Below are 25,411 nucleotides of genomic sequence, written 5' to 3'. Positions count from 1 at the left end.
AAATGTCTCCTCCATTGTTACATTTTATTATTTTCAGATGGTTTTGGTTTAGCTAGGAGGCCTTGCTTAAACTTTCCATTTACTGTAGATATTGCAGACTAAGCTTGCATTCTACAAATATTCAGAAGCAATGAAAGTTTTTGGGCATCAGATGTCGGTAGTAGTACTATGTCTAAAAAGTCACATTACAGTGTGATTGATCAATTAAAATAGTTGAAATGAGGTCAGAAATTAGCAAGGATTCTCCCTTTATATTCTTCTTGTCATTTACGCTACAAGGCACAAAGGCTGCAAAGAACTGAAAATCACACAGAATCACATATATTCTCTATATTATCTCTCAATATACTCTCTAGTGTATAAACCACGTTTCAAGTTTTAGACACAAAGAGGGGACACAGCTTGAGGTCTTGAAGCAAATGAAGAGCAAAATTATAGCTCACATGCAAAGGTCACTTACTGTCAGCCCTAACAAGAAAACTGCAGATTCAGAGTAATGCAGAGTCAGGGACTGAGGAATGATACACCCACTCCAGAAATACACTCCTACATGTGAAGTACAGGGAGGATAACAGAAGCAGCCTTCTGTGTCTCACCCCAACACGAGAGGATAATTTGGGAGGAAGAGCAGAGCAGAAAAGAAAAAGCAGGCTACAGGGCTGGATACCATGACAGCAGGGAGAATTGGGCAGGGAATTGTTTCTCTGAAGCCAGAGATTTATGGCTACAGAGGAAGACAACAGGAAGATTCCTGCATGAGAAAAAGTTTAATCTGACAGTTTTAAGGTGTGAAGAGAAAGTCTGGACATCAGCTATAAATGTATCTTTCCTTGATGAGTTACACTTATTGAAAGCACAATGAATTGAAGGTACTCTGTGAGCCTGTTAGTTATATTAGAGCCTGATTTCCAAGAAGCACCTGGAGCTTCTAATAAAGTCAGTAAGAGAAATGTTGTTCATCACCTTTGAAAAATCAGGACACTTAATCTTACTGGATTCTTGCAGGCTAAGAATCAGTATAATGCGAGACAGATGTAAAATAGCTTTTCTTGGTAGACAACGTTAGCTACTGTAATGCTGAACTCACATTAAAATGGTATTACACACCTGCCTCCCAAGAGGAAAAAGTCAAGCAGAGAAGGGACCATACACGGTCATCAGACTGCAAAATTTTCTATCCCTCCTCAGCCCTCGTTAAGAATAGATGACCATGTTTATTAAGCCACTGACTGGAATGAGGGAATCTTTTGTCATCGTCCATTTGTTTAGGACACATAATATATGCCATACCCTACTTGAAAATCAGCTCAAAGCTCACATAAAATACAAAGCTGCACACATACGGGAAAAGGTTGCATTGCATGTTAAACTTCACAGGCAAAATACAATTCTCAGGAAATGTTTTCTTAAACATGAAGATGACAAAATCTCCACAATAGGATTTGCCCAATAACCTGCCACATCAGTAGTGAATAGTACTTAATTTTTTGAAAAATAAATTTCATACCACAATAGCAAACCACACCAAGACACTAAAAAAATTGCAAGATTGTCACAGTAGCTCAAAGCCATATGCTGAGGTGAGTGTCCGTAACACAGCACACAGAGCAGCTGAAGGCTCCAAGAAGAGCAGGCAGACCTATGCCACTACTCTTCTAGTAATATTTCCTTTAGAAGGATTATTATTACCTCTTCTTTTTTTTCACTTTATGTTTAAGATCAGTAAGAACTGATCTTAGTGATATCCCTCCTGCTTTTTCTGAAATTTATCCAATATCCTTGTTGCATGGCTTTTAACACCTCAGTGCATTTAGCAACATGTCAAGACTTCCAGCCAGTAACTCACAACAGCTTTTTCAGATGTGCTGATAGTGTTACAGTGTGTACAGCTCCACCGCTGTGAACCGACAACGTGCTGAAACTTGGCTATGAACTGACCTGAAGCACTCGTGTCTTCATTTTCCATGGGACTCATCAAAATGCTTTTTGTCAAACCCTGTCAGATGCAGATTTTACCATTTACCCATGCTGCTTTTATTCTATTCAGTTTCATTCCTGACTGTTTTCCTTTCACTCATTTCCACAGTTAATTGCTTCATAAGGAATATTTCAACTCCCGCTTTATTTGTTATTTCCATTGACTTTTCCTTTGCTGTTCTTTTGGGCTTTTCATGCTTTGAACACTTTGCATATCACTGGCTATTAGTTGGCTAATTTAGGTAGCAATTAAACAATGAAGAATCTTCTCTTTATAGAGTCATCTAAAGCAAGGTCAGCAAAAGGCTTTTACAAACCAGTGTTCCTAAAGGGACATTTGCCTGAAAACATCATCATTTTCTTCTACCTTTACTAGACCATGAAAAGTCGTAACTATACTAGAAACATATTTAATACTGATCCAACAACACCTAATCTAAATACCAGTTACAATTAAATCACATTTTACTGTTATCAACTTAGTTATACTAATAAATTAAGCTATAAATTTCTGCTAGCGCTTCCCTTTCCATTGTATGGAAAATTAATATTTGTTATCTATGTCAATCTATCAGTTACAAAATTTCAAGTCCTTAACTAAGAAACTTGAGCAGATAGCACCCTCCCTTCCTTTCATTTAGAACGACCAGAAAATCCAGACCACCATAACTTTCACTGGCTCTTTGGGAGGAATTGCAGAGCCAACCAGTCTGAGCACGCAACTTCTAAAAGAGGAAAAAATAGCGTCCTCCCAAAGGACTCATGGCAAATCTCCTTCTTGTCAAACATTCCTTTTCATAAGTTGTTAAAATATTTGTCAGTTGCATGCTTTGTGCAACATTTTTTGTTTTGGCCATGTTCTTGCTCCTTCCCAAACAACAAACATGATATAGTTAATTCTTCTTTGACTGTTTTTCAAATTATGATAATGATTTCTATGACTATATGAATTATGAACTAAATCCTTTCAAAGAATTTTAATCTTAGTATATATATACACACTGATTATTTCTCATTGTGCTATGCAACTGGTTATATGGTGTAATTCCTGTTTTATGGGTTGGATGACTCAAACATTTTTGAACAGGGAAAAGAAAGAGGACTGCAACTTTCCAGGCTAAAAGATTACAGTCTTTAAACAGCAGGAGTCATTTGCAAACATACACAAGCCATGCACAGCAGTCCTCATGAGTGTCTAAGAACAACATGAATCAAAATGTTTTTTTTCTCTGAAGAAAAGATTAGTTTGTTTCTACTCTAGAGAAACAACTCTACTGAATTATTCATACATTTCCTACATTGATACAAGGCCACGCTGGCATTACGGATGACAAGCATTCACTCAAGGGAAGGAGCATCACATCATTTTGGTATGCCAAAAGAACAATAAGGCTTATGATGCTTCAGGACAGTTACTCATCAATATCTAAAGCCATAGATAAAATGTGTTGGCACCATACTAGACAAGTCACAGAACAGTCAACTATTTTATTATGTAAGTTGAGCAATCTACAATAAATGTTCACCAGATCGTTTTGGCATCTTATTATGAAAATATCCTGGGTATGGCAAAACCCAGAAGGAGTTTTGGGGTCTCTGGAAGTTAGAGGAAAGAGAACAGGACCAACATCACCTTAGAACTTGTAAAAATATGTAAAATGCCACTATTTCACTATTGTCAGAACAGTAGTTTTTCTCACTGCTTTCTCACCTGTTTTTATAAAAGAACTCAGATGCATGTGGTAACAACTGGAATAACAAAGCTTATACACACAACTCACACTTCAATGATTCATTTTGCATATAAATCTATGACAAATTATGCACCCAACAATATTTGACTTGTAGTAATGACACAAGCTAAAACGATGAATAAAGGACAAACAATCCAGGACATCAATGCTTAACACAGGAGAATCATACAAAACGATCATACAGAACTTCAGTGAGATCCACCCTATAGTGATGGCATTATGGTTTATTTTCAATTTGCTGCACCAATAATTAAATCTTTAATTTGATTAATCTGAATTTCAAAAACTAAAGTGAATTTCAATTAAAGATGAATTCTGGAAAATTCCTATCCATTCCTTCATTTTTTTAAATAAAAAGTCCACTATAAATCTATACGGTCTGAGAAACTTTTTCGGAGGTGTACTGGGTCTGGCTGGGATGGAGTTAATTTTCTTCACAGCAGCTGGTAGAAATGCAATGTTTTGGATTTGTGACTACAACAGTGTCGGGAACACACCAGTGTTTTGGCTATGGCTGAGCAGTGCTTGCAGAGTGTCAAGGTTTTCTTTCTTTATCCTTTTCTCCCTCTACTCTCCCCAGCCAGGAGGCCAGGATTAGGGAGTGGGAGTTGGGAGTGGGAGTTGGGAGTGGACCCAGGCTGACCGGAGGGATATTTCACACCATGTGACTTCAGGCTTAGCAACAAAAGCTGGGGGGAAGGAGGAGGAAGGTGGCAGGTTTGTGGTTATGGAGTTTGTCTTTCCAAGTAACTGTTAGGCATGCTGAGACTCTGCTTTCCAAAAAATGGCTTAACAGCTGCCTGCCAATGGGAAGTAGTCAATAAATTCCTTATTTTGCTTTGCTTGCGTAGACCACTGTGCTTCACCTATCAAACTCTCTTTACCTTGACCCACGGGTTTTCAGCTTTTGCCTTTCAGTTGCTCTGCCCCTTCCCTGAGTGAGCAAGCGGCTGGTGGGGTTTTACGTGCCAGTCAGGGTCAACCCACCACAGGAGCTGATTTGGTTTGCTTTAACCACTTGTCCCTGATGAGGCTTCAGTCCGAGGCATTGTATCTTTGGACTGGTAGCCTCTGTCCAGTTCCCATATTTGCAACAACTGTGGATGCTGTCAGCATGCAAGGTCAATGACCAAGGGTGGGAGACAAAACTACTTTTTGATTCACCCAATCAAGACTTGAAAGTCTTCATAAAACTTAGATTGGAAAACAGTGAAAATCTTGTTCGTGTATTTTAGTGCTGTAAAGCTTTCTATTTAAACACTTCTTTTCAATACTTGATAATAATAACAAAAAACGTTATATAGAGAACTGGAGGAAGTGGAACATTACCAAGAAGATTATTTGTTTCTATATAAAGAATCTGTGACCACAGTTTAAAAATCAGACAATTAACACAAGCCAATGAAGTAGATTAAGTCAGAGGGTAAAAGGAAGGCATAAAACCCAGAGACCCAGAGCATGACTTTATTACTAAGTTTACAGAAATTCATGTATCTTCACATTAAAAAAAAAAAAAGGCAATAAATTGCAGAATTCCTGTAGTTTCCATTTCTAAACCCATCCCCACACCAATCTGAATTCAAAAAACATTCAGTCAAGAAGTATGCCATAAGCCTACTTTTTTCAACAGCTAGGTTGTAACTGATGTAGGAATACTGTTAAGTATAGCATTATGGAAGAATCAATGTGGCTTTTGTGGAAGAAAATCAAACCTTATGTACCTAGTGGAGTTCCTTAATGAATCAATACTCCTATTAGGTGGAAATAGATACAGTCTCTCTTTGAGAAAACAAGGCACAAAACACGAGGGAAGTTCCCTACATGGGTAAGAAACAAGAAAGAGGAAATGGGGAGTAGGTGGCCCATTTTCACACTGGGAGGAATGCTGGGATACACACTGATTCACATATTCTTAAGTGCTCTCAGGAGTGAGGAAACGGACAAACAAAGCTGGTCACAAGCACCACAGAAAAATGAATGACAAAGTGTTACAACTATTACAATGTCACTTGCTCAGAAAAATCCTCAGACACAAAATTACCTGACCCTGGGAAAATACTCAGGGAAATGCCACTTTTCCTGTTAAACTGGCTACTGGCAGCAAAGGGATCCTAGCCTAGACTGACCCTTTGTTCTGATTTTGTATGATAGCTCTCCTGTATGCTGTGACTTCCTCTCCTGGCATTTTCAAGAGCTTCTTTTCATTCATCAAATGTTCTTGGATAATATAAACCTCTATACAACATGAAAAGTGTTTCAAATTACCCCTCAGCAGGATCTCTTTATGGGCAGAATTTTTAAAGGTTTTTCAAGTTTTACACAAGTAATTATAAGCAATACAGAAATTAAACATAATTTCATACATCTGTAAACATTACAGAAATAAACAGCTTTCAAGGTTCCTGAATTCCCCAGAGGATGGCCCAAGCCTCCCCTAACACAATATTTGTAAATTTATCAGTAAATCTACTTGTCTAATCTGTCCTAATACATTCTACACAAAAGCAGACTTCAATTTTTTTCTTCATTTTTACAGTACTTCAGAACTGGGTTCTTTAATTTAAGGTATTTCTGGTTTTTTCCAATATTAAAATTTGCATACAGTGCCTACATAAGCAATACAAAACATTAGCACTTGCTGAATTTGACAAAAGTGCTCCTATTCACTCAAATATTTCAGGGGGCTTTGCACTTTTTTGTGTTAAAGACAATCCCCATTGACAAGTGTCTCAATTTTATTGTGATCTCTAACTTAACTAGATATTCTGCAAATATCTCCAGCTTGTTGTTTTGGTTTTTTCTTCCTTTGTAATTTTACATTATTAAATATTACATATTTAATACATATTATTAAATATTACAAATTAATTAAATTAATAATTTTTGTTATTTTTCTGAAGAAATCATTTTTTCTTCTGAAACTCTAACGAAGCCATCATGGCCGATGATGAAGTAATTAAAAAAAAAAAAAAGTCAAATTCTATTGTATCGGACAGAGTAAAATTTTCACTGAGGAAGGAAAGAGATAAGACTAGAGAGAATTTTCCAAAGACATCATCTTCCCTCTCCTCTGCAACACATTCCCCACTCATAATTTTGGTCCATTGCTCTATACTACCAAACCCTTGTTTTACTTTTTAGTGAACAATCTCTAGATGCAGAACATAATCCAATCTATGTCCTACCTGACACATGAAAACCAAATACTTTATGCTCTCCTGGACTTGTTACTCCTGTAGGTAATAGAAAAAACTTTTTCAGATATAGATTTTAAAAATATGTATATGAAGAAAATGTTTCTATTTGCCATTAGTATAGAGTATAGCAACTCTGCTAGTTCGTTCTTTCATGTCACAGTTTGGCGCAATGTAGCTACCATGCTTGCCTTTTAAACCCTGAATTGAAGCAAAGAAGCTTTCCCTCTGACTGAGTTGCAGGAGAGCTCCATTTTACTGTGGTGAAAATTCTGAAGTCCTTGGAAGAGGTTATTCAAATCTGTATTTTTACCTTCCATTGGCAGACCTAGGTTAAAGGCATAAAACTTCTGCTTTTATTTCTAACACGAAGTGCAATAACCCCACATCTAGAATACTTTAATACTTACCTGTCATATGCCTGAACTACCTGAAAAGTATTAAAGATTTCAAGTGCTTCAAAACCAGCTACAGTAAAAAGTAAAAAGGCTGCTTCATCGAAGGACTTTTAACTTTTTCTTTTGCTGGTGCTTACGTTTTGTGGATAGAAACATAGTGATACTCAAATTTGGTTTTTTTTCTATTTTTTTCTTTTTTTTTTTCCTCCCCAGTTCCAGCTCTGGAGGAACTTGTAACTGTTCTATACCCAGGACTTTTGGAATTGGGAAGTGGGCAGCGGCTACTTATGATAAATTGTGCTATTCAGAAGTCACTCAGAACTAAAGATGCCCATAACTATCTGCTTCCTGCAAGGTTTGTTTTCTCCACAAAAGGAAAGGAAGGAATCAATTCTCCAGTCACACCACAGCTTTTTGAAAGGAATGGTTCCCCACTACTGCTGGCTTCCTGTGAAGGCCCATATTCAGTTTAAGCATCCTTCCCTCTTCTCATATGTAATAACGGGCCACAGGAATGCTCCAGACCAGAAATTGTCCTTCTTCAGTTGATTAATCCCTTTTAGCTGAATGATTGTGCTGCCATTGCATCTCTGAACCGTAGGTTCAGACTCTCTGAGTCTGCTACCATGATCATTTCTGTCTAAAATAGCACAACCAGCTTGGGTCTTCTACGTTCAGAGACAACATGTACTACACACACTATGAGAATTATGCAAGTAACTTACAAATACGTGCTATATATTATTAACACTCTAGTACAAAGTGACTTTGTTTGCTGGACCCATTGCTAGATACTTGTCTAACAGACTAACTCTGATAATGCAACCACAGCAAAAGTGGACAAGAGGTCGGCAATACTAATCACCACATTCTGAAGAACCCAAAGAAAGGAAAAGAGGGAAGCAAGAGAAAGATACTGGACTGGGATTACACTACTTTCTTAATCATTGCTGCCATGTTCAGCATTATGCATGTGTTTTTTTAAATTGCAAAATGTTAAACCTTTTGCTCAGCTAGAAGAGAGAAATTTTCAGATACCTGCTAACAACAAACAAACGTACACTCTGTAGACATCTCGTGGGGTTTTTAATGCTTTAGATAATTATTTGTCAGCTTGTGAAAGGCAAGGGAAGGAAGTCTGAAAACCTTGTTATTGGAGACAATGATGGATGGCAAAAGCAGGTAAAGTATTGCCAGAGTCCTGTAATCCTAGTAGCTATTGATATCTAAGAGCATGAAAGCAGCTCTCTGAACTTCAGAACTACTGTAATCTATCAAAGACTGCTGTATGCAAATATCTACAGGTCTGAACCTGTAGGAGGAAAAGGAGTTCTCTGAACAGGGACTGCACTTAATTGTATGTATCATAAACACCTGATGACACCTCTGGGCTCAAAAAACAATGAAAATAATTAGCAGGTTCTCCTAACAGAGATAATCTGATCTATTTTCCTGACTCAGGTACTTAACTGTCAGATAAAATTTTACCTCTCATTGCTCCAGGTATGTGCAATTGTTATCTCTTACTATCTCCAAGAGAAATTAGAGGTGTGCTTTTTCATTTTAAACTGAAGCTTTTTTAAAAATAATACCACCACTGTGGCCTTTTGCTTCCACTGTGTGTGGAAAAAGATGACAGAAACAGTTTATTTTCTAAATTTTCTGTTAAAAACTAAGTAGGAAGGCATGGGGAAAATTGAAAATTTTAGGAAGATTCACATTTTGTAGGGCTTTAAACTACCGCTAACTTATTTTTAGTGACATTGATTAAATTTAATTGATTAAAATTAAATTAATTTAATTAAAATAAAGTTGATGATGTAACTCTTGCGTTAACCCCAGTGGTGATGAACACCCCCTGTGAACTGGACCACTAGTTAGAGTATGCTACAGTGAACTCATGTTTTTTGTCTTCACTCAACAAGCCTTGAATGACTCCTTTACGAACTTGCAGAAAATATCTCAAGACCATATGCTTCACTTGCCAATGGCAAAGAGCAGACTGAAAATTAATTAAACTGGTATTTAGCAGGTAAATATTCCACTTACTGTGTAGTGTAAAAAAAAAAAAAAAAAGAAATGGCACTGTGGCAAGAAGAAAAGAATAATGCTGGCTGATATTTGAGAGCGGCAGTTAGTAATTATTTTTCCTTTAATCTTACTGCTTTCTTCTCTTCCTGCCTTCTCCTAAAATGTCCTGCATTTTAATTTATACTCACTCCTAGAACGTGCAAAATTCAACTGTCTTACACCATCTTAAATAAACAGGCAGGATGACCCCCCTAGTTAAAACCTCAGACTGAAACTCAGGATATTTGGTTGATTGCTAAGTCTGCTGAAGCTTCCCTGCTCAGCCTTCAACAAGTAACACCCTCACATGCCCCAGCCTGTCTTGGGGGCTGGGAGGAGAGTAATAATACCTCCTTTGTCTGGTTAGCTCTTCAGACCCGGGACCCACTTACACATACACACACACGCGTCCTCTCCCACATAAAGAACCTCTATTTCAGCTCAGGCTAATAGTAGCCACTATAAAGCAAAACCCAGCAAAATTAAAAAGTTACGTTCCCACGACTCCTAGAAAAAGAGAAGAGCTCACTGATCAAAAGAGCATTTTTGCTGTTAAGCACCTGAACAAAATTTACAATCAGAGGGGGGCAGATAAAATAAACCACGCAACTTAAGAAAAAGGACAGGTCCTTTTATAACCACTCGTGCAGCAGTACACCATGGCTGGCAGGCAGGAAACCTCTTGAATATAACCTGCTGTAGCCTGCATGGCAAGAAGTTCTGCCAGGGGTAAGACCAAATACACAAGATCTGAATACATCCCCAAAAGATTTCACTTCTTCTTGTGCTACCGCTACCACCAACAGATACGGAAAAGTTGTGTAAAGTTAAAAGAACTTTCGAATACCTGACAGAGGAAAGAGTAGTTTCTTAAAGAACTGCATTCCCTTCTTCCTTCATTTACACCTAATCACTGTCACTTAAGTGCACACAAGCATCTTCAGCAGCACTACAGACCAAATATGAATTTTATGTTTTCTTTATAATAAAAATATATTTGAGAATATATAAAGAGAGCCCTAAACAAAACTGTGTCAGTTTGCTATATAAGCTTAATTTTATTCATATGTATTATCCCAAAATATCTTTGTAACTCTTACATGTCAATCAGTTTCTTCAATGCAGCTCCACTTCAGTTGTTTTCTTCGTTCTTTCGTCTTTTGCCTCAGTTACTATATGCTACTAACACTTTCACTGAGAATACTTTCTCTGTGCTGTTGATTAGCTTCTTCGTCCTCTTCCCAGCTTGAAGAAAACCTTTTACTTTTTTCCTCCTTTTCTTCTATTGTCCTTAGACGTAGGATCATCACTGATTATTTTCCTGTCGGGGAGGGTCAGATGAAGGTAACTGATCTCAAGTATCATGTTCAACGTACGGTCTCCTACTCCACAAAATGAACTTCTATTTCAGTTACATCCTCTGACTCAAACCTTTTCCACTGTCCTCTGCAACATCCTGTTCTCCAGCCCCAGGGACTCTTCCCTTACCCTGTTGATGTCTCTCCTGGGACTCTGCAATTGCATGCGCCAAGTTCTTGTAGGCATTGCAGAACCGGCATAACAACTGCTGCCTTGCACCTAGGAGGGTTTCTACTGACTACCTGGCTGCATCTATACAGAGTCTTACCTATCAGCCCAGTAAGAGCCTGTAGGGAGGCAGTTGCCCCGATCAGTGATTTACTGTATCTGTCATGAGGTACAAGCTCTCAACTTCTTTGATAGGCAGGAATTCCAAAATTCAGATAGTCAGAGAAAGTGTCCAGGCACATGTACCTGCAATACCAGGTGCAACAATCTTCTTGAGAACAACCCAAAAGTTCCCCTTCCAGAAGTTCTCGCGCTATATGCGACTATTCTATTTCTTCATTTTTCCTCTTTTCTCACGTGGCCAAGCTTGATAGCTTTATCTGAAATCCCCTTTCTTCTTCAAAAGGATATTCTTCCCAAGCCATGCATTTTCACTCAGTCCAAACTCTCTTGCTTCTCGTTATAAGCCATTTATGTACAGAGTAAGCGAGCATTGTTCTTCCTCCTTCTACAAGCGATGAAGGCAAACTTAGACTAGTGACAGGATTCTCCTTTCTCACTACTTCTTCCTCCCTTTAACCCATGATAAAGAAGGAAGAAACATCATTGCTTTTCCACTGCTTCCTACCTCTACAGATCATCAATTGAAAAAATACACAGGCCATGTGCAGTAATACAAATATCATTTGTTCAGACAGCCTTGAGAAACCAGAGGAACTGGTCATGCTAGAAAAAACTGCTCTTATGTGTATAACTGAGGATGAGATCTCTTAATCAATCTGTTTGTGGGGTTTTTTTTTTTCAATTATTTTTCACTGGGAAAAATTCAACAGCAAAATTTCAACATCTTTTTTTTTCCTAAAAAAACCCACGACAAAACAGCCAAAATCAAATGCTCAAATCTTGTGTGTTTACAAATCAAAGGCAAGAAGCTGACCAAAAGAACAGACTTTGATAGGAAATATAAAAGGTCACTGTATATACCAGAATGTAAAGCACGAGCTCCCAAACAGGTTCTGCTTTCTTGTTAACCCAGCAGCAAGTCTCAAGTTAAATACTGTAATCATGCCAGTCATTAGTTACTGCTCAGCCTCCTGTCTCCAGCCCGGAAATTAGTCTGCTCGGAGCCCAGATAGCTGAACAAGCAGTCACGTTTTATCATATAACTGAGGCTGGGAGGCCAATCTGAAGGAAAGCTACATGTGTTCTATATTAGGAAGAAAATACCTAATTTAAAAGAACTTAATTTACAGAACAATAAAAAGTATGCATTTAAAACACAGCGATGTAAAAGAAATAACAAAATAGAATCTCTTATGACTCTGATGTGATCTGCAACGGAAGTTCACATAACCTTGAACTATAAAATTTTAGTTAAGGAGTTATGAACTGCTGCTAAACTCTGTTTAAAATTAAACTACAGAGGCATTTCTTACTGTGAAGTATTACAGGCAACAATTGCAACTAACAGATGAAGAAATCATTGCCTTCTGCATTTTGTTGGAAAGCATAAACTTCTTAGGTTAAACGCGTAAATTACAAATTACTATTGAAGAGAGTAGGCATTTAAGGTATCGTTTACAGTTTTTTTCATGTACTCCAGCTCATGTACAGCATAAAACCCCCCAACATTTACAGTTACTATAGTTGAGACTTTTAACAGTCATTACCAAGATATACTACAGGAGTCATCTTTCCTTAACCAAATAATAGTACAATAAATTCATAACTTCTTTTTTTGAACATGAGAAAGTCTAGGCAACACCAAGATAAGAGAGTAGGTGAAATTTTATTTAGCCCTTTCCACTGTTGTAAAAGCATATGATATTATATTAGATATAAATATTATATATGCAATTATATGTATTACATATGTGTTCTATTTTTGTGGCAGTGACAGAAGCAAATTTGGCTTTCTACCTCCACTTTCAAGTAAGGAAACGTGAACTGTTAATTATAACAACTCAATTTCCAAATAACCACGTAATGTATCTTAAATCTCATACAACAGTAGCATTCTATAGATAGAATTGAAAGGGTAAGACTTTCAAGGACAGCCAAGAAATATAGATGCCAAAATACTGGTGTTTAATTCCTTTACGTGGCTTGAATTCTGCAGCTTGAAGTTTCACAACGAATTGTAAGAAAGCAAATTTCAACAGTTTCATCACAACAAAAGTTAAGTTACAATACCCATACAAACTAGAATCTTTTAAACAAGTCAACCTATTTCAAGTATAAGCATCATTATTAAAAACTCTGCGCCATCATCACAGATGGAGTCTGTCATATTCATTAACACAATTCCACAGTCATGAATCTAGTCAGAGAATATAATTGTTCCTGGTTAAGATTTGCTTCTATCTGGGACAAAACGCAAGCTTACCAATTGTGTGGCAATAAATAAAAGTAGTACCTGAATGCAATCAATTAAAAAAAAAAAAAAGAAAAAGAAATGAAGTTGCAATATTAAAATTCTATCATGTTATAGTTCATCTATAAATACCATCCATCTTAGATACATAGCTTAGACTGTTGAATTTGGACAAATATAAGCTCCATCTGAACTAAGGCTCAAACTATAAAGCATCCTCACACTGTCCAGTCCCTTGAAAATCCATCCTAAACTGACAGACTTGGTAGTCTCTTATTTTACCTAGAAGGAAGGTATACATTCTACAAAGACATATTTCTGAAAATGGCTGTAAATATTAACAGAGTTTTTAATAAAATAATGCTTCCTATTTCCCAACTAAGGAAAATATAAAATATTTGAGTCCTTGTGCTTGGTTTGTAAGAAGCAACTACAGAGAATGGGATGGATGTAACATGTAACAGCAAAACCCTAAACCAACAGTGATGAATCGAAGTCCATAAATCTGGTTTTAAGAATGAAAGTGACAAGCAATTAGAGACAAAAGAAACAAATTCATCCTTTACATTTCTCTGTTGCTTGTGACATCTAGTGGGTATACAAAACAGCCTGGAATAGCAAATAGAAACTCCTGCTTTTTCAGTGTTTGGTTTAGTTATTTCCTTCATCTACATGGAAATTATTTCCATTTCACAGTCAACATATGTAAAAAAAACGGTGCAAGATATTTTCAAAGTATCTATATAGCTTTGAGCACTGCAGAGCTGTATTTGAAACAGAGAATTCCACTGGATTCCCTTCAGAAGCCATTTCTAAACACATGAATGACAAGAAGGTGTTTGGGAGCCGCCAGCATGAGTTTACCAAGGACAAATGTCAGCCCTGAGGTCGCTGGTGCCCAGGACAAGGAGAGGGTAAGGGATGTCACTTGACTTGAGGAAGGCTGTTGAGACAGGCTCCCACAGAGAGATTTTGGATGGTGAGATACAGGTTGAATAAGTGAATAACAGATAAAGTGAGTGGAAAATTGGCTGGACTGCAGGCTCAAAGAGTTGTGATCAGCAAAGTCCAGCCAGAGGCTAGGAAAGTACTGCAGTCACTCGGGGATGAGTACTGGGACAAATAACAGTTTAATGTCTTCATTAACCACCTGGGTGATGGTACTGGAGTGCACTCTCAGCAAGGTTGCAGGTGACACCAAATTTGGGGCACCAGTCAATATGCTGGAGGGAAAGGCTGCTACTCAGTGTGATCTGGACAGCTTAGAAGAAAAGGGTGGACAGTTATCTCATCAAGTTAAGAAAAAGCAAAAGAAGTCTCAGATCTGAGATGGAGTAACCTGATGGAACAACATAGGCTGGAGGCTAACTGTCTGTGAAGCAGCTCTGAGAAAGGGATTATGGGGTCCTAGCAGACAATATGAAGTAGCAGTGTGCCCCTGGAGCAGAGAAGGCCAGCTGCATGGGCTGGATCAGGATGAGCTTAGCATCCAGTTCAGGAAAGTGGTCCTCCACCTCCATTTGGCACTTCTAAGACTGCATCAGAGTACGGCATCTAGCTTTGGACTCCCAGTACAAGAAAGAAATGGACATACTGAAGGACATCCAGGGGAGGGCCACCAAACTCGTCAGGGAGCTGGAGAACTTGCCCTGTGTGGAGAGGCTGAGGAGCCCGAGTTCACCCAGCCCTAAGAAGGGAAGGTTTCAAGGTGACTTTACTGCTGCCTGTAACAATTGCTACCTGCTCAGAGGATACAGAGAAATTGAAGGCAGACTCTTCTTGGAGGCCCACAGCAAACAGACCAAGAGGCAACAAACAGAAGTTGGAACACGCAAAATTGCAATTAGATATTAGGGATTTTTTTTTCTTTTTTTTAAACCAGGAGATTGGTCAAATGCTGGAACAGGTTGCCCAGAGATGTTGTGGAATCTCCATCCTTGAATGCATTCAAAACCTGACAGGACATGGACCTGAGCAGGCTGATCTGATTAGACCTGCTTTGAGCAGGTTTTGGACTAGTTGGCCTGTGGAGGTCCTTTCTGATTTAAATTATTTCATTGATCTAAGAAGTTCTACTACACCCACCCCGAGTGGGTGTCTCGTCCACTGCTAATGTGAATTAAGAATGTGACTTCCTGTTTTCTATTAATGCAAATGATCCCATCTCCATTTTTAGTATTGACAATCTTCTGTACGTTTTAAAGGACTAAGATAACTATGCATACTAGTACTTCACATTTTACACTATGACTGCTCAGTTCTTTAGTACCCTATTTGATAAGAAGATGTATTCACAAACACAACAACTTGAAGACAAAGAATATTTCTGCTAAGCTCTTCAGCATCACCTTTGATTATTCTTAAAACTTCATACTGAAGGATGTACATTATTGTTTTGATAAGCATTCCTCACTGTATCCACTCATTAAAAATCCATTCTAAATAGACAGTTTTTTGGGTTACACTTGTCAGTTTGATGCACACAGAATACGTTCTACAATTACATCTAATGTTGACCTGTTCAACATTACTGTACTTCCACTCTTGGTTTCACAATACAAACAATGCTCTGATTTACTAAAAAGTGGAAGCAGGTTTATTCTAAATCATTATATATGGACTTAGTGCATTAATTATGTGTGCTAATCACATAGCGTAACCCTAAAAATGTTTTGCTCAGCATCATTAAAACTGACTTTGTCAGCATCTCTAAGCCCATAAAAGAAGGCTGAGGGATTTCTCCATGAAATTTTACAATAAAACTGTAGCCGAGTCCCCAGTTCGTGAAAAAAATTACAAATTAAGCCAAGTCTAAGTTGTTTTCTTGAATAAGAGTGGGTTTAAGAACTGATCTCAGTGTTATGGTAGCTGGTTAGTTTTTCACTCTATCTCTGGCTTCTCCTTTAGGATAGAACTAACCAGAGCAAATAACTTCCCAGGTTCCTCTTATGAAAGAGGTGTTATACAGAAAAACAATCCTTAATTAGTTACATTTACGCAATTCTAACACTATCATCATTTTTTGCTGTAATGTTATTTCATGTAGCTGAGAGTTCATGTTTTAACTATTATATGAACGAAATAAACAGCCTAAATTAGCTCAAATTCCTACCAATTGTGACAGCTTTGTACTTGCCAAGCTGAAGTGTGGATACCAGACTAAAAAGGAAGGCACTTTCTAAAATTATAAATAATAAATGGTTTACTGGAAGCCTACTGGCTCAGCCAGAAAATACACAGCATAAAATATGTACATACTGTATTGTTGGATAGAAATGCTCATAATTTCCTTCCTTATTTATTTCTTTTACCTCTTTCACACTGAGGGCCAGTAAATCCGTAGACACATGCACAGCGATTAGGTCCAATACACCGTCCTCCATTCTGGCAGCCATTTTCACAGACAGCTTTAATTAACCAAAAAAAAAGTTTTAAATGTTATAGTAATGACATTTCAAAAAATACCACATGCAGTATTAAAAAACATTTTTCTCCTCTCAACTGCTCTAAGTCTTTCTGGACTTGAAGATCAAACTGATCTCCTTCCTACCCATCACGACCAGCAATAGTGATTGTTCAAGTCAAATTCCATTAGCCCAAATTCCATTAGCACCTGTTTAACACTAATTGCAAGCAGCTGTTTAATTAATCATATTCAGCACATATTCTTAGCAGATGTTTAACTTATGGATATTTTTAAACAGTTGTGCAGCTCTAGTCACTAATCGTAAAAACTTATATCCACCACTGAAGTTAGCAGATAAAAAAATTCAACTATTTTGAGGTTTTTTGAGCATATTAAGTTGTGCTATTCAGTCACAACGGCAACAGACATTTCAATAAAGGAGGCTTGGGGAGTCCAAGAGACAGATAACCCAGTTCTCAGAGTTGATAGTGCTGGCAGAAGAAGTGATGCTCAGAGGAAGCGAAAAGAATCGCTGGTTTAACTCATCCTTAAGTACCTTTAAAAACTGTGTTTTCTACAAGATCCCAACAAGAAATAATATGATTTGGGGGGAGTATAAATCCACAGTATACACACATGGAGAAGGTACTTTACAGTTGTGGGACTTCAGAGCACCCACTCATGCTATTTATCAATGGCATGAATGAAGAACAAAGCCTCCTGCAAAAGAACTGAAATCCTCTCAGTTTGAAAGGAAGACAGTTCTTCAGCGAGGTTGAAAAATACCATTAAAAGAGAGCTTTAACTAACTAATTCTGTTTTCAGGGTCATTGTTTCCAGGATCTATAGCCTTGTTCAGAACTAGCACACATAACAAATTGAAGTATTTCACCTTAAAGGACAGCCCCACCATTTTTAAGTGTCTCTGAACAATAGCAAAGAGATTTAGATCTAGAAGTCTCTAGGCTGCCTTCCTACACAGGTCTCCCCAGTTGGAAGGTGACATTTGCAATATATTTGAGTATCCAGTGCAAAGAACCTCAGCAACCTAGAAAAGGTAAATCTTTCAAACTGGAAAAAATGTACCCGTGCTTCCTGTATCACTGTGGGGAACGCATAATATACTGTTATGTGGAAATGTGATAAAGCCTTACTTCTTATCAAGAACTAGAAAACGGAATTACTTTTTCCTGAGAATACATATCATGCATAAAATGAAGATACTGTCTGCATGTGTTACATTACTGAATTAGCAAACAATAATACTTCGGTGTGACAATTAACTTCAGCATATTTGTGACACAATTACATTTTATTAAAAAGAAATAAAGACATATTTAAATTTTTCAGACATTTATTCCCCACCGTCTCTAGAAGACAAGTACTCAATCTTACTTGAAATTTTAACTATCCTACACACTGAGACCGGTCTCCACAGTTTGTTCAGATTTTTCTGGATTGCTTTAGAGTGACTGCTTGAAAATTTAATCCATTTTTCATTTATTCACCTGAGGTATGCTCCGTCTGAGAGCATTCAGGGTTGACCCAATACTTTAAAATAAACAGGAAGAGGGCACCAACCCTTAAAGGTAAACCTGACTGTGATTGGGGTCACATTTTAGGACTACAATTATTACCAAATTTTAGAGATTTGTACCCAGGTAGAACTAAAGCAAGAACAAGACTAGTCTCCAGCACTTGCAAAAACGACTAAGACAAAAGGATATTCTTCCACACTACTCAGCCTAACTACTCTTAGCCTAGCTGCCTTTTGTTTGTCTCTAGTTCCTTCAGACTACTTTCAGCAATTAATCTCTCAGCTAATTAGTAGCCAGCTGGCCTCAGAATACACTATGAGTCTTTCTTCATCCCTGCAGCCTTTAGTGATTTTTACTGTTTGCTAGATTTGTATAGCTTGTAAACACTGCACTGTGATAGGTAGAGCTGTGCAAATAATTGACTTTCTAGCTTGTCTGCCAAACCAGAAAGGTATCCAAAAGCTTGAACTGTATTTCATCGTTTTCCTTAGTCAAGCAGAAAACAGAAAAACATGCTTTAACCTAGCAGTTAGGCTGTTCTTTGGAGATGTAGAAACTTTGCCAGAGAGAATGAAAAATTAGTGATCATCTGGTAAGAAAAGGAGAGTGGGATGTATATGGCCATTGCTCCCAAAGGATTTTCCAAAACTATTTGTTGAATTCAATCCCAAATTTGTAGACAACACAAATGCACTTCATGCATGAACTGACTTTCAGCTACACACTATACCTCAAAACAGCATTACATTGCTCACGGACACTTCATTGTATTTCAGCAGATTGGCTTTTTTATCTTCCTACCCTACCTAAAGAAAGAAGGCCAACCTGCGGGACTTAACGTGGACGTAGTTTTAGATGCAGCAGAGCAGTTACTTACGCTGGCCGCAGTAAGTTCCCACATAGCCCTTCTGGCACTGGCACCGGTCATCTGTGCAGGTGCCCCCATTCATGCATCTGATGCTGCACTGTTGTACTGCAGAGAGACACCAGCGTCAGGCAAAAACACCACATTGGGAAGCAAACGTGGACAAAAGACAAGACGTGTCTGAAAGCAGACATGAGTTTCGTACAATATATGCTATGTATTTAAGCGTACACTCAGGTGTTGTTCTAACCTAAGCCATCCAAGCTGTAGCTATTAGACAGCCATTAATTTAAAAGCAACCATGAAAAGTTGATTTTTAGAGTTTTCCGTTACTATACTTAGCAACGTAGAGCTTTTAACTATCTTAAAGCCTGTATGATCTATATTTCTTAGGAAAATGGACCCAAAAATGTTAATATCACAGACATTTATATTTGAACTTGCTTATTGCTTTAAACACGTTTTTTTTTTTCAATTTGTCACACAGAGTAAACATGCACACATAGTATACCAAACTTTATCAAAAACTAGAGATATACCAAAATGTAAGTTACATGCGTGTATGCAGTAATTACAAGTTATTTTTAGAGAATTTACACAGTAGCTATTTTTGAGTTGATACTCAAAGAGAATTACTTAAAATGGAATCTCTAATGAAAATAAATATAGTATGTCCTTACTAGATTTCGATCCACAAGTAGGTGATATTTGTCCACTTGCACAAGTGCACATGTTAGGACGGGAACAAAATCCATCACCACAGCTATTTCTACAAATCGCTGAGGAAAAACACAATTAAAGAGACAGTGATTAACAGTAACGTTAGTCTTAAATAAATAAATAAATAAAAACCCACTTGAATGCACAGTTCGTTGGGACAGTTAATACACATATGAAACTAACTGTAAGTTAAACAAAGTAAACTGAATTTTGGTGTAATCAGTATCTCTGACAAATTTAAAGAAAAACAGAATTGAATATGGCATATTCAAACACTGGTCTGACCACTGAAACCAGATAATCAACTCCTTCCCTAATTAGGAATACCACCCTATTACACAAGTAATGTAAAATTATTAAAATTATATATTTTAGACCACAAGACCTGTAGAAAACTTTACCAAGAATCCAAGATTTGAATGAATACAAACAATATAGATCATAAATGCCAATTTATGGTATGGCTTCTCTCTTATAATCGCTGGTTTAGAGGCATTTTAGGGTCTCTTTTCTAAGCTTATCCATCCTTTACACAAAGCTGTTTTGTGGGAAGTCAATGTCCACACGCTGGGCTTTGCAGATTTTGTGTAGTTTCCCTAAATACAGTTTTCTATACTCAAATATTTCCACATTGTCATTTAGAAACTGACTTTATGAAATCTCAGGGAAGCCTTTCCGCACCATACCCTGTGTGTGTAACGTGCATGCCATGCTGCTGTCCCCTGATGCATCAAAGTCCCACCTTCCCTTCTTGCTCACCAGACAAGGGAGCTTCATCGCACAAGGGAACAACAGAACCAGAAATAAGTTAAAGGCTAAATCCAGATTCTACGGGAGATCCAAATGAATTCATCTAGCAGGATTAGCAAATGCACCAAAAGACAGCCTGAAATATTAAGAGGCAGTATGGCACACGAAGACCTCAAAAACCACTTATCTTGCAAGAGACAACTTGGAAAGCAAAAAAACCAAACAAGAATCACAGTTTCTTTGTAAATAACTTGAGGGTTTTGAGAGAATCTGAAAGCACATCTCCACTGAAGGCCAACAAAAGCAACAAATACCTCCAGTAAATAACCTGCTAAGAATATACCGACTACCTAAAAAACCTGTCTGTATACATTAAAAGAAATGGGAAAAAAACCCCACCTGGCCATATACACACAAAAAAAAAAAAAAAAAAAAGAAAGCAGAGATAAGACCTTTTCCGGAATGTTTGTGCTCCACTTCTGACTTAGGAAAACATGCATAAATGAGACACAACTCCCATATGGAAGCAAACTGTTTTCTTGCCCTATTATAGAAATATGATACCTGTGAAGTTTACATGCTCCCTTTTACCCTTTCTCCACCAAATGAGAAGCTCTGTACTGATGTCAAACATGACCAAACCAGGCCAAATTTTGTAAACCCGCGTCCTCCTTGACATACACCTATAAAGGACACATTTTCTTTATGAGAGCATAGACAAAGCCACATTAGTGGTCCATTGACACCACTCATCAGGCAGCAGAAAGACGGAATGCAGATCATCTACATTTATCATGAAATCCTCTACAACTATGCCCTAAATGTGAAGGCATGAGAGTTGAAGGAGTTTGTGGGATTTCGTTATTCAGTTGAAATTAGAGACATACCACTGACTGATACGAAACGCTTTTTCCATTAGCAGACATAAAAGTGAGAAACAGGTCTCAGATTTAGAGCACTTGACAAACACAGGGAACCAGGCTGTTTTCCTTATGTCACTGTTCTGTCCATCTTTATACAACATAGCTCAATCTCTTGATTAAGCAAGGTCTACATTTAGACCATTTTGTTAGTTTATTATCTGTAAGGGAATAACTTTTTATCAACTGAAAGCCATATAGCTGAAAGCATTTTCTAAATATGCTTTCATCAGTACAGTTTATTTTATTTAAAGAAAAAGTAAACCCAACCAGACCTTTGTTTTTTAGATAAAAGATCACTTTTAATCATAAATATGTCACAGACTGCCAACAACCATCATCATGTTATCAACTGAAAACACTCTAAGTCAGAATGGTTTCCTGTTGACCTACCACTGTCTCATAGATCTCTCTTCATGAAATAATACTTTAAAATCACCAGTTACAATCTGCACTGTTTATAATTAACGCATCTCCAATAAAAAGTTTGCTAGCTTGTCCATCATCCTGTGCAGGAGACTTTCTCTAGCTAAACAGCTCTGGCTAGAGGGACCACCATCCCAACAAATGTTTAATGTGCGCATAGAAATCTGTGGTCTTAAACCTTCACCAAAAGTACAAATAGAAAAGTGTCACAGCCAATCTTACAGATGGTCTGGCAAAATCATTCACCCACCAAACATGTTAGAGAGCTGCAACGAAGCTCCAGTAAGGAAACAGGAGCTAAAAGATGTCCTTTGTGCACATAAATTAATAATAAGTCAAAGATTATTCTGGATGTGAAGAGACCTGAGACTGAGGTCCTTAAGAGGCACCAAGAGTCACAATTTAAGGGTACATTATAAGGATTTCTGAAAGCACCAAAATCATTGTCTCTCCCTGATTTCATTCGAGCTAGATGCCCAGATGAATTTGAAAAACCTATCAACAGCATATTATAGAATCATAGAATGGTTTGGGTTGGAAGGGACCTTAAATATCATCTAGTTCCAACCCTCATCCCATGGGCAGGGACACTTCCCACTAGACCAGGTTGCTCAAAGCCTCATCCATTAGGCAGCCTAAATCTATTTTAAAAACTCGGGTTTACATTTAAGTAAGACAATATCATAAGAGATTATAAATGTGAACTGAACATTTTGAGGAGTTCCTCTTATTCCACATTGGCATTGATACCAGCATCTTCCTCTTAATAACATGGTTAACGTTTTCTAGGAAATGCTAGGTCAATCTTACATGAAAATCGTTGATACATGGCACAATGATAAGAAATACTAGCAAGACAAATTCATTCATGTAAAACAAATAGATGTGAGCAGGCTGATAGTCCTGAATCATAAAGCAACAGCCCAAAAGTCATCTTTAAGTCTAGCAGATCTTGGCTTACTACCCATCCTTCCCTAGTTTAGTCCTGGATGTCTGCAGTTTGTTAGATGGAGTATTCCAAAGGCCTTCATTGCTTATGTAAAGGGCAGAATGTTCTTGGACCTGAATTCTGAAGTTGAACATACTTACTAGCAAAAGAGACGGTGACAGACCAGGACGAATGGGAACAGACTCACATTAAAATTCAAGGACTATAAGAAGCATGTGTTTAATACCAGCTTTTATCTAACAGACAGAAAATTCAACTTAATTCTCCATTTCCTTTCTAGGTAGACAATGTTTCCTAACCAGAGTACTGAGCAGATTTCCCCCACCCCTTCTTTTTTTTTTTTTTTTGCCAAGCCATGTCAACAGCCACATCTGTCAGCAGAGTACCTGTTATGACCAGCCATATAATCCAAGTCTACATGCTTTATAGCTATTAAAACACAACTAAAAATGACAGGCAAGAGAATACGCACCCCAGATGTAAAAAAGTTTTCCATTTGATTGCAATTCCAAGCCTAGCACAGAAGTTTCACCAAACTTCAGATCTGATGTGCTTTATATCAAGACTTTTTGGCCTGTTTTTTCCTGTTACTATAGTTGATTATTTGATTTTTTCCCTTTTCCTTCATTGTGATGTCCTTCTTTTTAAAAAGTGGAGACATACCCCTTATGAACACACCAAATAAAATACAGTAATTGGCCAATCTTTCGATTACAAGAAACATGGACCTGTAAATCCATCGTTCTTTTTTTCTTTTTCTTCTTTTTAAAAATAAGGCAAAAGACAGAACTAAATTCTCTTTTCTCATACTGAATGGGGCCATAACTTACAGAAGAATATTTCTTTTTATTATTACCCCTAGGGCAGTAGAAACTTGAAGTCAGACACTTACGAACAATGCACTGATTTCCTCCAGGAAGAGTTTTCCATCCAGGGCAACAATACGAATGGAATCTAGAGCCACACACATTTGGCCTGTCACACAAACAAATAAATGTATATACGAAAATATAAATCACTGTAAATAGAATCCAAAGTTTTATGTGCACACAAGGGAAGAAACCAGACGCATGAAACAAAAAAAACAGCATATAGCAAAGATGTCTACAAAAAAATCCTCCCCAAAGAAACAAAATCTTCCTCCACTTATAAGAAGTTCCAAGCCATTTTATTTTGTACTCATTCCACTGGTTAGTATAAAGAGGAGAGGCAGACTAGGCAACAGCAGGCCACATTCATCCCTGGTGGAACTATTGAGGATACGCAAGGGATGAGTTTGGCTCTGTGCTCATATACAGCCTTAGAAGTCTTGCTGTAAAAATTGGCTTCGTGCTGCCGCCTGACACAAGACAGAAGGGATGACTGGCCATACAGATTAACAAACTAATTCAAATCACCCAGAACTCCCCAAAACATTAGAAAAAAAAGCAGATTTTGAATAGTTTCTCAGCAGAAGCCCAAGTAAAGGGAATGCCAAAGTATCTTAATATTGCAATACGCTTGAATGAAGAGCCCAACACGGTACATCTGCTAGTTGTACCATAGCCCCACACCATGTCTGCTTTTAATATAATCGCACTAATTAAAAGACCGTATTTCACAGCCGAGGACAAAACACCCAAGTCCGATTAACCACACGATTCCCCTCGTCCCATAAAGGGGCCGGAAGGTCAGAGGTACCGTAGGCAGGAAGAGAGACCGCAGGATGGGGTTTGGGGGTAGGGGGCAGGCGGGGGAGGTAGGGGGTGCTGGGGGGCAGAAGGGAGGGGGGGGTTGTGTGGTGGTGCTGGTGGCTGGGGGGCTGCGGGGAAGGGGTCCGGGGATGCGGAAGGCGGGGGGCTCGATGGCGGCGCGTCCCTACCCGCGGAGCAGCTCCTGCTGTCCTCCTCGCCTGCGGACCCGGCCGGCGGCGGCGACGGCGGGATGGGCCCCGTCCTCCCGGTACGCGGCGGCGGGGTAGATGCCGCTCGCTCCTCCCGCCGGGCGAACCGGCGGCGGCTTTTGTTGCCCGGCAGCTCCCTGAGCCCACAGGGCCAGGCAGCCCAGCCACAGCAGGCAGGGCTGCAGCCACAGCCACCGCCGTCTCCCCATCCTGCGGCGGCCCCGGCTGGGAAGCGGCGGAGGCGGCGGGGGGGGAGGCGGGGAGAGGTGAGCCTGTCCCGCACCGCCGTCGGCCGGCAGGGCTCCGCTCCTCGCCGGGGGAAGGCTTCAGCCGCGGAAACTCTTTCTTCTCTCCTCCCCAGCCTGCCCTGCCGCAGCAGCCGTCAGCGGGACGCCGTGATACCAACAGCGGGGTCCACGTCGCATCCCACCCGCCCCCCCCTCTCTTCAAAGAGGGGGGAAAAAAAAGAAGAAAAAGAAGTTGAGTTAGTTGGGATTTTCTTCCCCCTCTCCCCTCCTCCGAAAAAGGAAATCCAACAGAACCACGTTGAATTTCCCGGGGGGAGGTGGCGGGGGGGGGACAAAACCAAACACAAGTACAAGGATGACAATTAACGATAACGGCGCCCGATGCGACCCGCCGGGATGGGCTGAGAGGAGAG

The 25,411-nt window shown here is 38.7% G+C and overlaps 1 protein-coding gene across 2 annotated transcripts in view; it reads right to left on the bottom strand.

Moving 5' to 3' along the window:
* The window catches only part of FBN2 (fibrillin 2), a 174,824-nt gene extending 149,865 nt beyond the window's left edge, over window positions 1–24,959 (bottom strand). For both annotated transcript variants that reach the window (XM_054186701.1, XM_054186702.1), the window contains exons 1-5: window positions 24,730–24,959; window positions 23,761–23,843; window positions 19,784–19,882; window positions 19,116–19,211; window positions 16,606–16,701 (exon numbers count right to left, since the gene is read on the bottom strand). In XM_054186701.1, coding sequence (XP_054042676.1) covers window positions 16,606–16,701; window positions 19,116–19,211; window positions 19,784–19,882; window positions 23,761–23,843; window positions 24,730–24,959 — 604 coding nt within the window. The remainder of the gene's footprint in view (window positions 1–16,605; window positions 16,702–19,115; window positions 19,212–19,783; window positions 19,883–23,760; window positions 23,844–24,729) is intronic.
* Between the last annotated feature and the right edge of the window lie 452 nt (window positions 24,960–25,411).

The sequence above is a fragment of the Rissa tridactyla genome, chromosome Z (genome assembly GCF_028500815.1).
Source record: "Rissa tridactyla isolate bRisTri1 chromosome Z, bRisTri1.patW.cur.20221130, whole genome shotgun sequence".
NCBI classification, from domain to species: domain Eukaryota; kingdom Metazoa; phylum Chordata; class Aves; order Charadriiformes; family Laridae; genus Rissa; species Rissa tridactyla.
This window is presented reverse-complemented; position numbering and strand designations above follow the sequence as displayed.